The sequence below is a fragment of the Piliocolobus tephrosceles genome, chromosome 3, assembly GCF_002776525.5.
Source record: "Piliocolobus tephrosceles isolate RC106 chromosome 3, ASM277652v3, whole genome shotgun sequence".
Classification (NCBI taxonomy): domain Eukaryota; kingdom Metazoa; phylum Chordata; class Mammalia; order Primates; family Cercopithecidae; genus Piliocolobus; species Piliocolobus tephrosceles.
Window position 1 is genome coordinate 175371015 of NC_045436.1, and position 14585 is coordinate 175385599.

Consider the following 14585-nt stretch of genomic DNA (forward strand, 5'->3'; position numbering starts at 1 on the left):
GTAAAGCATTATTCCTTGCTTGTCAATGCACAGAGAAAAATTATTTGTTGAAGGACCCTGCAAATAAGGGACAGGATCAGAGATGGAACTGTAAACCTTTCCACCCATTCCATTGTGATCTTCATAGGTACAGCAGCTGTACCCTGCCCCAGCAATGAGTATGGTAGAGGCCACATTCAAAGGAGGACTTTGGGGTCAGAGTTCTGAAAAGAGCTGCTTAAGTCTGCTTCTCCATCCAAAAATGATGCAGTCACAGTCAGCTAACACTGAGCTTGCTGGGCATCTCATGAACAGAAATGTATGTGGTGGTCCATGTAGCATGTATGTGATATAATTGGCCACCTTTTCACATTAATATTTATCACAGAAACACATTCATTTGCTACAGGGATATTTCACACTTTGGCTGAATTTGAGAGAAGTGGGTGAGGAAAAGGTAGTTTAGTAACTAGTTTATATATAAACCTATGTTGTTGTGAGTACTCTTGTAGTTGGAGTATCTTTTCTATGGTGATTATAAATGGCTGTTAGCCCCTTTGCACTAAAGCTAGGTGGGTGGTTTTGCCACAGAGGTAAATTATCTTTTGGGCTATATAACCAGACAAATAAGATTAAAATATAAAGTGAGATTCAGGGCATGTACTGAGTAGAGCAGTTAATTAGGCAACTAAGAAAACTGTATTTTAGCCCCTCTGACTATGTGATTGGTATTTTTTTAAATTAAAAATGGAAAATAATATTTTTAACAGCTTATGATATGTCAGTAATTTAGTCCTCCCAGTAGCTCTGTGGGGTAGGTATGTACTGTTTCTGTCTCATTTTACAGGTGAGGAATCAAAACAGTTTGCATACCCAGGTCATATATCTAGAAAGTGATAGAGCTGGGATTTTAAACCTTATAATCTGATTCCTGAATCTCTAGCTTTAAACACTGTGTTACAACTTATTTCTCTTCTAATTCTGTTGAGCATTAGATGTTTCCAATATTTAGAAGTCAAATGCTTCATTTTTAATAGGAACTTACACAGTCTTTTATGTTTTTTTATAGCCCACAATGTCACTGATCTGGATTCTTCCAAACTCGATACTTTGTTTTTATGTCTCCGTAAGAAGTTTTTAAGAAAACAGGGCAAGTGAGCTCAAAATCAAAAGAAAACCCACCAACAGTGAATGCATTCAGGGCTATTTCCAGGTCTTTCCTTTGAAGAAAGATAAGACTCAGTCCAGAGAACACATCTGTGACACACTGTGCCACTCGCCTTTGGTGCGTGGCAGTCATCTTTGGCTCATGCTGTATGTCGTTCTACATTAGAAAACTCACTGTATGTTGCTAAATAATTTTTTGAAAACAGGCAAATTAATAAATGGACATCTTATTTATTGTGCCATAAAATTAATGATACTATTTTCTGTGTTTTTGAGTGCTTTCCTAAGCCATCTGAAAGTCCTAAGACGTCAAATGCAGAGGCTTTTGTAAAAGATGTTGAGAGTTTGCAGGGTAGGCAAACACTGACCCTGCTGTTTATATTAGTGATTTATTGAGTACCCTTTCAGTTCCAGCATACCCATGCACAGCTTTGTCTCCAGGGTCTTTTGTACTCGTTGGTCATACACCCCCAGGGCCATAACTTGCCAAGATGACTCAGCTTCACAGGTGTGTGTACTTGGATGTGAACCATGGAGGACGTTGTGTGGAAGGGATGGGCTGAGAGCCTTTTACATAGATAGGCTTGCTGTCCCTCAGGAGTGTCCATGTATAAATACCAACATCGGAGCCATCTTCATTCTTCATGCGGCTGTGTCCATTTATCTTTGTCTTGGAGTATTACATCTGAGATGCATTTTCCCCTGTCGCTAGACACACAGGTTACAAAGGCAAAAGAGAACTCCCATCTACTTGTTATGAAGAAATCTCACATCTTTTTCACTTGCACAGAGGGGTGTGGCAATGTAGTAACATTGCATTATTTTGAGCATAGTTTAGAAGCCAAGAAGATACTGTCAAACAGGTGACATATTCCTATTACGGCCCAGATGTCCTGCCTTCCCCATCGCACTGCATTTGCTAATAATCATGGCTGCATGCTTCATATTGGCACTTGCTCCTATGGATTCTTAATTCACAATAACTGCTGAGAAAGTTTTGCAGAGGCCTCTCCAAGAGGACTGTGCCTTCCTCATGCATTCTGGCTGGCTTGGTGTATTCTCTGGGGACTTTCCTTGGCTGGGATGCTCTCCATTCCTTCCTGATGGACATGATCTTACTGCCCAGTCTGTCTCAGATTTTCAAGTATTCAGTTTTAGAATAAATGATACCTCCCCACCCCCAACTTTTGAAAGGACTTAAGAGAGAAAAATGGCAAAGTACCTTCTGTGATTTTTGAAGACTCCTGGGGGCTAAGCAAGAGGCTGAAACACTGAAAATGAGCCAGTGGAATGCTGGTTTGGATAATTGTTAAAATATAGGAATCTTGTCACATGACTTAGTTGAGAATTTCTTAGGGCTAATATAGAGGGTGTTATGTTGAAATAGTTGGTAAGCAAATTGTGGCAGGCAAGTTTCTTTCTCACACTCACACTAGTATTATGAGACTGGTAGGTCAAAGCATAAACTTAGATACCAACTTGTATGCAAATCTTTTGAACAGAATTGAGAAATGAGGATGAAAGATGTGCAGATTGGTAACTGGTTGGTCAAGAGGAATTAAGTTTATTTTTGTTGCTCCAGAGTCAAGGCAGAACAAGGAAATTTATAGGAAAGCTGATTTCTGTTTCATTTAAGGGTAAATTGTTGATAATGAGAACTATGTGAAAATAAAATTGGCTGCCTATAGAGGGAAATGGTTTTTTGTTTATGGTAATATGAAACTATCAGCTGCATGGTCAGTTGCAGAAGATGTTTTAAGGATTTAAATATTCTCAGAAGCTTCAACCAGTAATTTGGAATGCTGGCTTTTCATCAGGATTACCTAGGGTGCCTTTACAAGCCACAAAAATCTCTTTTCCTTCCTTCTCTCCTGAGACTTAGATTCACTCGCTTTTAGATGAATCCTGGGAAATTATCCATTTTTGCTCTCATTCTGAGGCTTTTCCAGGTTGAGAACTGCTGGATCAGATCCCCCTTATCACCAGTCTTAAGCCTCTTCATTCCTTAGGCTTTGGTTTTCTTGGGTTCTGGCTGCTGCTGCAGCTTTTCTGTTTTACCTGGATAACAATGCTGACATGACTATGTTGATGATAGTAGCATTCTTTAGATGATAAAGTATGTGATTTTGAGGATCAGCAGTGCCAGACTGGGCATAGAAGTCATGGGCCTGTTTTTAATAGATGAATAAGAGATGCAGGTGAGTTCCTGCTTGAGGTCGCTTGATGAACAGCAGAAATCCTGGGAGTCACTTCTGTCTTCCTTCACTAAAGCCTCTGCAAATTTGGAAATTAAAATGTGTGCCAGCTTCTCATAATGACTCCTGAAAGTTGTGTTGTCTCTACCAGAAATGCAGTGTAATGTGAAAGGCCTTATCTTTGCCTGTGTATTGTTTGCCAGCTTGAGGCATTCATGTGTCCTGTCCAAAACCATGATCCCCTTACACAGGTATGTGTTTCAACATTGAGGGGATAGATATTTCTCCAACCCTCCACTGCAACCCTGCAGGTCTCCATCTGCTTGATGTCTAAGTGTTGTATGCATACTTAAGATAGGGCAAGTCTGATTGAGGGCCTGATTTCATGCTGGAAACTGCTTTTGAAGAAGGTGACTGTCTGGCAAAAGTAGAGTAGGAAAAGACAACACTGCCAAAGAAAATACAGCTTATCATCAGATACGATACGTTATTTTGGTGCTTTCCAAAGGGCAGGTTTTACGCCAGATCTGAGTGCATTACTGTTGTATCTCTTGAGCCCCTATGGAGGGGCTTTTTCACCCCCCACATTAGTGTTTCAGACTACCTTTTATATGGCTCTTGACCTGTTAGCATTGTGCCAGAAGGAAGCTACCTGTGTTGCTACCCATCATTGTCATTGAACAAACACTGAGTCCCTCTGGTTGCCTCTTGACACTGGGAGAAGGCCTCAGAACACTCTAGCGTTCTTATACTCTAGCATTCTAATCATCATGGTGGCTCTGGGAGGGATTGGATAATTGTTCCTAAGTCTAGTTGCCAGATGAAAAACTGAGGTTCAGAAGATCTAAGTGACTATCTTAAGTCACGAAAGAAAGGCTTTTAGCAGATTCCAAACTAGAATGGATTTTGTTATGCTCCTAGTTTGGCATATCCTGGGAAAATAAGTGTCTTTAAAAAAATTGTATAAAAGAGTCACTCTGGCCAGTGCCTGTAATCCCAGCACTTTGGGAGGCTGAGGCAGGCGGATCACCTGAGATCAGGGGTTCAAGACCAGCCTGGCCAGCATGGAGAAACCCTGTCTCTACCGAAAATACAAAATTAGCCAGGCGTAGTGGCACAAGCCTATAATCCCAGCTACTCGGGAGGCTGAAGCAGGAGAATCGCTTGAACCTTGGAGGCGGAGGTTGCGGTGAGTCAAGATTGCACCATTGCACTCCAGCCTAGGCAATAAGAGCAAAACACTGTCTCAAAAAAAAAAAAAAAAAAAAAAGGGAAAAAAGGGTCACTCTGTGTATATTGGAGTGCTTACGTGCTCTAGAAAACGTTTGTTACCTCTTGAGTCCCAGGCCAGGCCATCCGTGATCTCCTTTCTGCCCCAGCCTCTCCCCTGCCATGTTCCTACAATACTGGGTTATTGTCTTTCCTGGAACATGCCTTCTGTTCCCCATTCCCCTTGCTGTTCCTCACGAGCAGCAGCTCCACTTCCCACAGATCTTTGCCTTTTCTCTGCTGGAAACACCCCTTTTCCAGCAGCCAATGCTTACTGTGGTTGCCCCCAGGTCTCTGCTCAGACATGAACTTAGCATGAGGCCTTTTCTGACTGTCCTCACCTCCACACCCAGCCCTGCAACCTCATCACCATGACCTTCCTTGTCCTGTTGGCCTTGTTTATGGTATTTCTTTTCCCAAGTATCTTACCACAATTGGCAAATATGTAATCTGTTTCCCCCTCTGCAGTGTATGCATCACCAGGATAGGGACTGATTTGCTTTCATTCACTGCCTTATAGCACTTTTGAATAATGCCCAGCACATAGTAGATTCCCAATAAGATGTTGCAGCAGGCTTGCTAACATTGTCAGTATTATGGGCTTCTTACCACTCATGAAAGCAAATTAAGTGTGTGAGTGAGAGAGTTGGTATTCAAGCTGGTAATCTATAATGTAGAAACAAATGTGAACCACTTGATAACTAACTTGTTCAAAAACTGAACGGACAGTGTCCTGTATGACATTTTTGTGAAGCTAATATGAAATTATACCTATGAAAGATGTGCTGACACTTGAAAATGAGTTTCACTGATCAAAGGCTGTCCTGAATGGCTGCTGTGATGTCCTTGCTCCTGGTATACCTGTGTTCATTCATGATTTGGCTAAAATGATAATTTATAGGGGGCTGAGTTTGAAAATGGTTTCAATTTAGGCTTACTTACCAACTGTGTTCTTGTTATAACGTGTCTAAAATCATATGTTGAGATTTACCATAAAATGTCCAAAGTCATTAAAATATAGATAAGTTTGTTAATAGCTTAGCCAAACTCTTATATTAATCATGCTTTATAATTTTGTTTTCCTTTAGTGTTACCTGGAATGTCAGAGAGCTGAAAGCAGTCATATTTTGGGATCATGCACCTACTGTGACAGTATATAAAAAAAGATAATTAAGTATGCACCCAAGAAGTAGCTGCTCCCCTACCCATCACAAACTGTATAGAAGGATATCTCCTAAGGATTTTATCATGTGAAAACTTTCTGAATTTTAGTTGGCTCTTTTTAGAAATGCAGATAAGATGAAGGATATTGGACAGCAGCTATACACTACACACTTGAAGGGTGGACATAATTCCTTGACCATGTCACCCAAACAGCCTGATGCTAATGGAGCACCTCGCCCAGATAGACAAGAAGCACAAACCCTTTTGTATCAAGGCTCAGAGGCAGAGGCTGCCATGATGACCATTGCTACATGTGCAAAGTGCAAAAGTGTTCACAAGATCTCTCTTCAAGATTTGCAGAAGGGTACAGGGAAGGACAGTATATATGTCTGCCTCCAGTGCAGCCTCGGTGCAGCTCCTCCCAATTTTCATTTTGTGAGCAATAATCCCAGTGCTACTCATGTTGGAAATAAAACTGAAAACTTCTCAAGTCCTGTCAGTAACAAATTTAAGGTAAGGAACTTTAAGCCAGGCAAATACTATTGTGATAAATGTCGATTTTCCACAAAGGACCCGCTGCAGTACAAAAAGCACACCCTTCAACACGAGGAGATTAAGTTCATTTGTTCTCACTGCAGCTACATTTCGTATACGAAAGGAGAGTTTCAGAGGCATTTGGTGAAACACACAGGCATATTTCCTTATCAGTGTGAGTATTGTGACTATGGTGCTATTAGAAATGATTATATTGTCAAACACACAAAGAGAGTACATGAAAGGGCAGGTGCAAAACGGCCAGTCAAAGCTGTTGCCAAGCTGGAGCCAAAAAGAACCGGAACTTCAAAACAAAACCCAGAGCTTCTAAAAGCTTCCAGTCCACGGACTGCATTTCAAAATAAGTGGTCAGATCAACTGTCAGGTTTCTCTCTCCATGCAAATAAAGACAAAATGCACAATATCATGTTGTTACCTGAACCAAAGGAATACCAAAAAGATGTAGTTTGTATTCCAAATAAAATGACCCTGTCTGAGCCAAATGAAGTCAACCTATTTGAGAACAAAAATGTTGAAGTAGAAGTGTTATCCCCTGCGAAAGAACCTGTTCAGCCAGGTATGCCATTGACAGTTGTTGCACCAGCAGAACTAGTTGTTCCTGCAAACTGTTTAGCCCAGTTGATAGACGTGAAGGTTGTCAATGGTACACAGCAGCTTGTTCTGAAACTGTTTCCGCTGGAAGAAAATAATTGCTTTGAAGCTGGGAGGGGTAATGGAGGTAATTCTGAACGTATGGTGAACGAGAAGGGTTCAAATGAACAAAAAATACTTTCTGCAGAAAAAACAAAGTCACTGACAGTTGATGGGAATGTTGGAAAACTCGTAGGCATTGATAGTTTTCAACCTTCAGTTCAGAAACAGCTTAAAAATGTGAAATGGGTAAGGTCTTATGACTTTATTATGCCAAGTTCTAGTGTGCACAACAATGGAAAATCCTTCATTAATTCGGAAACAATTGAGGATTTTCAGAAAAATAATTTGTATCCACATAGAACTGCTTTTCCTTCCGTTGCCTTAAAAGGTCATTCTCTAGCATCTGTATTTAAAAACAGTGTTTTACGCAGTCTTGGAGCTGCATCAAACCCTTTTCCATATAAAGCTGCTGTTTGTTTTCCTGAAAATGGAAGAAATTTACACAGTAACTCACAGCAGTTACTCCCTTTTGCTGCATCACCTGCAACCTTTTCCTTCTCTGGAGAAAAGGGCTTATTGCCTATAAGTGAAAATGACTTGGAATCTACAAGTAAAATCAGTATTCCTGTAAACATGGTTTCCTCTAATAGGAAGCAGGAAGATAACCAGACAGAGGAACACAAGGCAGTTTCAACTGTAGGCCAGATTTCCTCTCAACATAAGAGTGAGTATTTACATACAAACGTAACTGGAGAAGATAGATCTCAACAGCCTGGGGATAAGCCTTTGGAATTAAAGAATTCTGAAAGGACTAACAACACTAATGATGGCCCAGTCATCTCATCAGTATTTTCTCTGAGCTCTGGATCTGAAAATGTCCCTGAGGGCATTAAGTGGAATAGCTCAACATCTAAAATAAAGTCAATTGAACTGTTGCGCAGAAAAATAGCTCAGTTAATTGAGTCCTGTGGCAAGCCTTCTTCTTTGGCTTCAAATAGTGCACATCGTCGCTCTGTAGGGCAGGCATCAAAGGGAATTTCAAAAGCTACCTCTGAAGGTATTCAAGAAATCAACTTGTCAGTCACTGGCCCCGGCCATCCCACAGGTACTCTTCAGAAACCTCCGAATGATGGTGGTGTTGCTGGTAATGGACAGCTTACTCATCAACAAATATATCCACACTTTGCAGATGGCATTAATAGGAAAACCAAAAGCAGAGTGGCCAGGAAGGCTCATGTTGCCACACCAGTGTTAATCCCCAAAGGGGCTGTGTTGAGGGTTCTTAATTCCTCTGAGGATGCCCACATCATAGAGGCTACATGTGAAGCACCTGTCAGCATACCTTGCAGTGAAACACAGTTAATAAAACCAGTTCCATTTTGCCCTGTGAGACAGGCAGACTCAGACTTACAGCCTTTAAGAAGTGAAAGGGGGCCAATAGATATGTCCAAAAATATCGAGACACCTCTGCGCCCTAAACTGAGAAAAGAGAGTGCAGTCTGTAGCACCATCCATAAAAAAACTGGCCTTTTGCATGGACAGCAAGGAAGCAGTGAATTAAGTAAGCAAGGGAGAATGCTTTCCAGAAGTCTTTCTATAAGTAGAAATAAAACCAAACAAATACACTTACCCAAGAAGAAAAACAAAATTCAGGCTGAACCCAGCCACTGTCTCAAGGATCCTTCAATTTTTCAGGTTGCAAGGCAACTTCGACTGATAGCAGCTAAGCCAGATCAGTTGATTAAGTGTCCCCGTCGGAACCAGCCAGTCATTGTGTTAAACCACCCTGATGTGGACTCACCAGAAGTGACCAATGTGATGAAGGTAATAAATAAATACAAAGGCAATGTCCTCAAAGTTGTTTTATCAGAGAGAACTAGGTGTCAGCTAGGCATCAGACGGCATCATGTACGCCTGACCTACCAGAATGCAGAAGAAGCCAGTCAAATTAAAAGGCAAATGATGTTGAAAATGAAACTCAAAAAAGTTCATAAAAACAACTATCAGGTAGTGGATTCCTTGCCTGATGATTCTGCACAGTGTGTATTTAAGTGCTGGTTTTGTGGGCGGCTGTATGAAGACCAGGAAGAGTGGATGAGTCATGGCCAACGGCATTTGATAGAAGCAACTAGAGATTGGGATGTTCTTTCCTCCAAGGGCAAATAAGTAAACAGTTACTCTTTAAAGCAAGTTATCTTTTAGTTTATTCGGTTTGGAGTCCCTCCACCAAGATTCAGTAGAAGAAATACAGACTGTAGAAATGAGAGGACTGCTAATTGTTCAGAACTGTAGGAATATTGGGAGCCAGGAGTCTGAACCTGAAATATGTGATTGGACCCCAGAATGTATTTGAAGGCTCTGAAATTGTACACACAAATTGGTACATACACATTTTTCTAGAGAGCCTGTGAAACTGAACAGATTTTCAGTGGGATCTGAGACTTTTCTTTGTTTAGCACCCCATTTTCTAAGTACATACAGATCTTTAATAATCCATTCAGAGGGGCAGATTGAGAATGTTTTACACATGTTCTTCATATAAATGCTACAAAAAAACCTTTGTTTTGGTGTGCACATCCATTTTGTTTTTGCTTTAACTTGTGCTCTGAGTATTTGGTGCACAATGGAAATTATATTTTCTACTTTACTGGCTTCAATTTGGTTATAGAGAAATGGCCATTCTTTTACTCCCTCCCTGGTTTTGTAATACTCCCAAGTGTTCTGTATAGCACAAAGAGTTTTGCTTTTATTGGCCATTTTAAAGAATGTTTTCAACGGCTTGCCTGGATTTACTCCTTTCACTGCAAGTGTTAGAAGTAAGATAACATTTTCAAATCAACGGCTTGCCTGGATTTACTCCTTTCACTGCAAGTGTTAGAAGAAAGATAACATTTTCAAATGTTTAGCTTTTGCTTTCTTTAAAATACATTGATTTATGACATATAGGAAGGGAATGTACCTTTTTGCAAAGACAAAAATGATTACAAAAGGAAAATATCGAAAACTGTTTTCTCTTTGCCCTTACCACTCCCAGAAACATAAGTGACCAATATAAAATGCTAGGGAACAGGCTTATAGCATAGCTAAAGCTTGCAAACACAGTTCAAGGTAGGCTCATAAAGTTGTAAAAGGGGTTTCATATGCCTTTTAGTTTTCATTTGGGATTCATCCAGAGACCGTGGGTGGATGCTGTGTGTTCTCACTTCTTGATCCCTTTAATTGATGGACACTCTCCTCCCTTTGTCATTTCTTCTGAACAGGACCTCCTGTGGACTAGCACAACTTCCTTGCCCACTGTTTCTTCCCTTCTGTGCCTTTGAGACCCCTTAAGGTTTTCCCTCATGAAATTACTAGAAAATAGCAGGAATTAACAAAATGGAGACCTCCCACTGTTTGCTAAAGTTACAGGAACATGATCCCTATTTTTCATTGATAGTAACGCTCTGTTTCTAATTTGTCTTAACCACATTCATGCTTACCCTGCTGCTCAGCTCTCTCAGGGAAGCAACTCTGGGAACACTTCTCTACCAACAGATGTCAGGACTGTCACTTGTCTACACAACACATTTGTGTTCTTTAGAAAAGGCCCGCCCCCTGCACAAGCCCAGCCTCTTGGGCAGACAGATGGCTTGGTAAAAGCTTAAGACAGGATTCTAGTCTTCACTTGCCTGTGCAGCTGGGCACTGACCTTCAGGTGGAGCACAGATGGCACAACCGTGAGGCAGCCCCAACTTGCATTTCCCTCCCTCCAGGGGCTATTAACTGCCTTAGGCGATTGGTGGGGTGCAGTGAATGAAGGGTTGTTACACCTGAAAAAGACGCCAATGATTTCTTATTGGGTAGTCGATTGGAGACTTTGATTTTTTTTTTTTTTTCCACATGGGAAAGTCTTAGATTCCAGTAGATGGAATTTCAATCCTTTGCAGTCTGTTTTCATTACAGGTAATCAACATTTCTTTTGTATAATTCAATACATGATCAAGTTAATTGGTTATTTTTTATTGAAATTTAAAACTTGCATTTTTATATATGTGTATATGTGTGTGTACACATAAAAATATTTTTTACCATATGAAAATTGCAGTAGCTAGTTTTCTGATTTCCTATTTTGTAACAATACATGGGCTGGAAAAATGTAGAACGTTTTTATATTCTAGAAATTTATTTTGGAAGTACATTTTTATAAGGGTCTAATCTCACTTTCAGAAAATGAAAGCACAGGAATGATGGGGTCTGGTTTATATGAACAAGTGAGTGGAAACCCCTGTGGATCATTTTATTACTGCATTTAGTCCTGTGCATTTGTATTTGGTGCTTTGTAGAAAGTAGATCTTTGGTACCATTTCACTACGTAAAGGAGAGCATTCGAAGTTTTATCCATGTTACATATTGTACTCCTGTGGCATGAAAAGTAGCTCCTGAGATACGGAGAGGAGAGGAGTGAGGAAGAAAAGACTGTGATTTTTTTTTGTTTTTTTTTTTTTCCCCCACTTATTTTTATCTCCTATTCCTCACCACACAGTGCTTTTTCCTGAAAAGCTGGACTGAGAATTGGTCTTGAATCAGGTCAGAGTGTTAACTGTCAACATGAAGTATTTGCACTTTGCAGCATCAACTTTTTCAGGCATTAGCTAAAAACACAACTTGCATACTTTGACAGAGCTTAATTGCGTGAGTAGAATATGTAGCAAAGCTTTTTAGGATTTTCAGAACTAGAATACCTTTTAAGGAATTAAAAGGGTTTCTGGAAGTCAAAAATGGGAAAGCAAAAAGTAGCTGTCCTCCCTAAATAAAGAGCTTTAGAAAATAGCTTAACCTGTAGGTACATGTTATGAAATAAACATTTCTAACAAAACAAGGGAGTAAGGGCAGACCTGTTGTTGAGTATTTGCGTGTGTTCTTAATTTTGAAGGACCTCCAATCACTACGTTTTGTTAATACTACCAATAAAATCATTTTAAACTTATTTTTAAAGTAGGTTTTCTTACTTTGGGGGACCAGAAGTGAGAGATTGTTATATTTAGGATATAAACAAATAGAGTAAAAGTTAAAAAAAAAAAAAAAAACCTTAAAGTATACTCTAATAGACTATATTATATTCAGTTTTTTATCCCCAGTCCGGAACATCTTGTAAGCCATCATTAAGGGCCACCTGCTGTCTGTTGAACTACACTGAACACCATATATTGTCTCTCAAGCTCCATCCCAATTTCTTTAGGACGTGTTATATATAATCCATCCCAGAAATTGAAGATGTGATGCTGCTCGGCCTTTGGAATAATTTTTAAATCTGTAAATGTCTGTATGAGCAGAAACAAAACATTGTGTAACATGTTAGAAGCATTATTGTAATTCCTGTCTTAACAGTTCGTGTGTCTGCTGCTCTGGTTTTGAAACATGTTTGTATATAGATATTGGAGTTGGCATACATTTTGTTAAATAAAGCAACATTTTCTTTGCCCTTTGATTTCAAACGTTATGCAGGTGACTGTTTATTACATAGCCTATTTGTATTATACATTTCTGAGTCAAAGGCAAGGCATCCTTCTACATTAACAGGTGTTTTGAATTCTACCAGGGTAGGTTTTGAATTAGATGCAATGATGGGATGGTTAACCTTGCAGACCCTAATATGAGGCCAGGTCATGTTTTTGTTTTGTTTTGCTTGCAAATTCACAAGAGGTGCTGGTTTGGACAGTAGTGGCAATTTTCCTGTTGTGGACAGTGGCCTCAGCAGAGAATGTATGTGGGCCTTTAACCCGCCTTCCATGTCTTGGGTAGAAGAGTTCCCAATCAGTGATGAGCCCCTGGACCACATGAGTGTACTTACACTATTGATGGCATCTCTCTAAATGATCTCTTACACCCAAGTCCACATATATTTGCGTGGCAAGAGTATGAGGATATTTAAAGAGGCTCTTAATTTCCTCATCTCACTCCCAGGGCCCAAGGAGTCATAAGGGAAAGGAAGAGAATTGGACTTGTGACAAATATTGGCAGATCTGAGAAAAAGGGAGGTGAGTTGCTTAAGTTCAGCAATTTGATCAGTTTATTTTCTGAGTTAAAATGAGTCGTCATCTTTGAATCCTATAGGATCATTAACTGTCACCTTGGTGACAGTAGTTATTTAGGGGAGAGTGAAGGTCAAATAAGGCAGCAGGAAACTGAGGGCTGTATTATGCATAGAGTACCAGGGGTAGCTGCAGTGTCGTGAGTCAAATAGGAAACATGAGGGGAAATTGACTTCAAGCATGTAAAGCTAGGAAGTGGCCGTCACTAATGTACACTGTGTTATAGAAAACATTAAAACTGAAGCTCAGTAGAATTAATAACACCTGATTGACCAGGTTTACATGGTGCCCTTTCATTTCAAATATTACGAGCCTTCATTTATCATATTACTTCATTTAGAAAATAGCTTAACTTGAATGTGCATGTCATGAAATTAATACATTTCTAACAAAACGAGGGAGTAGGGGCAGAACTGTGTTGCGTATTTGTGTGTCCTCACCTTAATTTTGAAGGACCTCCAATTACTACATTTTTTTGTTGTTGTTTGTTTTTGAGACCGAGTTTCACTCTTGTTGCCCAGGCTGGAGTGCAATGGCAGGATCTCGGCTCACCACAACCTCCGCCTCCTGGGTTCAAGCGATTCTCCTGCCCCAGTCTCCTGAGTAGCTGGGATTACAGGCATGTGCCACCATGCCCAGCTAATTTTGTATTTTTAGTAGAGATGGGGTTTCTCCATGTTGGTGAGGCTGGTCTCGAACTCCCGACCTCAGGTGATTGGCCCACCTTGGCCTCCCAAAGTGCTGGGATTACAGGCATCAGCCATGGTGCCCAGCCTATATTTTGTTAATAAATGACAGGATAAATGAAGTAATGTGTAGGATAGTGTTTTGGCAGGAGCACCTTAGTACCCCCTGGTATCTGCAAAGCCCTCTGCTTTGCACTATGTAGTCATTTGTTCCCACAGCTACACTCAGTATGAGTTGCTTTTTGAGGTTTGCACATCCATCAGACTGCTGGGATGAGATGCCATGCTAAGGATCTAGACTTAGTCTAGGGTCTTGCTGTCCAATAGAAACATAATGTGAGCCAATTTGTAGCCACATTTTAAGAGAGTAAAAAGAACAGATGAAATTAAACATTTAATTTGTTGCAATACATCTAGAATATTATCTTCAATCAGCAAAATATTTACTGCGACATTACACACACACTTTAAAAAAAAAGTTTCAGAAATCTGGTATGTATTTTACATATACAGCATGTTTCAAGTTTAATGCTAAATTTTCAGTTATTGTAATCAAAAGTAACCCTACCAAAACCCTGAAGTTTTTAATGGAAAGATATTTTACATTGCTTCAATTTTAAAATTATAGTTCCTCAGCCACGCTAGCCACATTCCAAGCATTCACATGCCTAGTGGCTGCTCTACTGAACAGCACAGAAGGGGAGGTGTGCTATATTGTGAATATTTATGTACTTCTCTGAGCTCCTTGATGGGAACCATTGGATTTTATTTTCTATATATCTGAAACTAGGGTAAGCTAGGCTAGACTTCACTCACCCAAATTTAGGGAATGCCAGTTCTGTGCCAGGTTCTGTATTCATGCCTGG

At 40.1% G+C, this 14585-nt stretch overlaps 1 protein-coding gene across 4 annotated transcripts in view; it reads left to right on the forward strand.

The window, feature by feature from the left end:
• The window catches only part of ZNF518B (zinc finger protein 518B), a 21215-nt gene extending 8774 nt beyond the window's left edge, over window positions 1-12441 (forward strand). For 3 of the 4 annotated variants that reach the window (XM_023206912.3, XM_023206910.2, XM_023206911.2), the window contains one exon: window positions 5699-12441. In XM_023206912.3, the coding sequence (XP_023062680.1) occupies window positions 5910-9128 (3219 nt within the window). In that variant the 5' untranslated portion in view covers window positions 5699-5909 and the 3' untranslated portion in view covers window positions 9129-12441. Of the gene's footprint in view, window positions 1-1048; window positions 1394-5698 lie in introns of those variants that run through there. The other variant, XR_002730592.2, reaches the window with a different exon arrangement.
• The last annotated feature ends 2144 nt before the right edge of the window (window positions 12442-14585 follow it).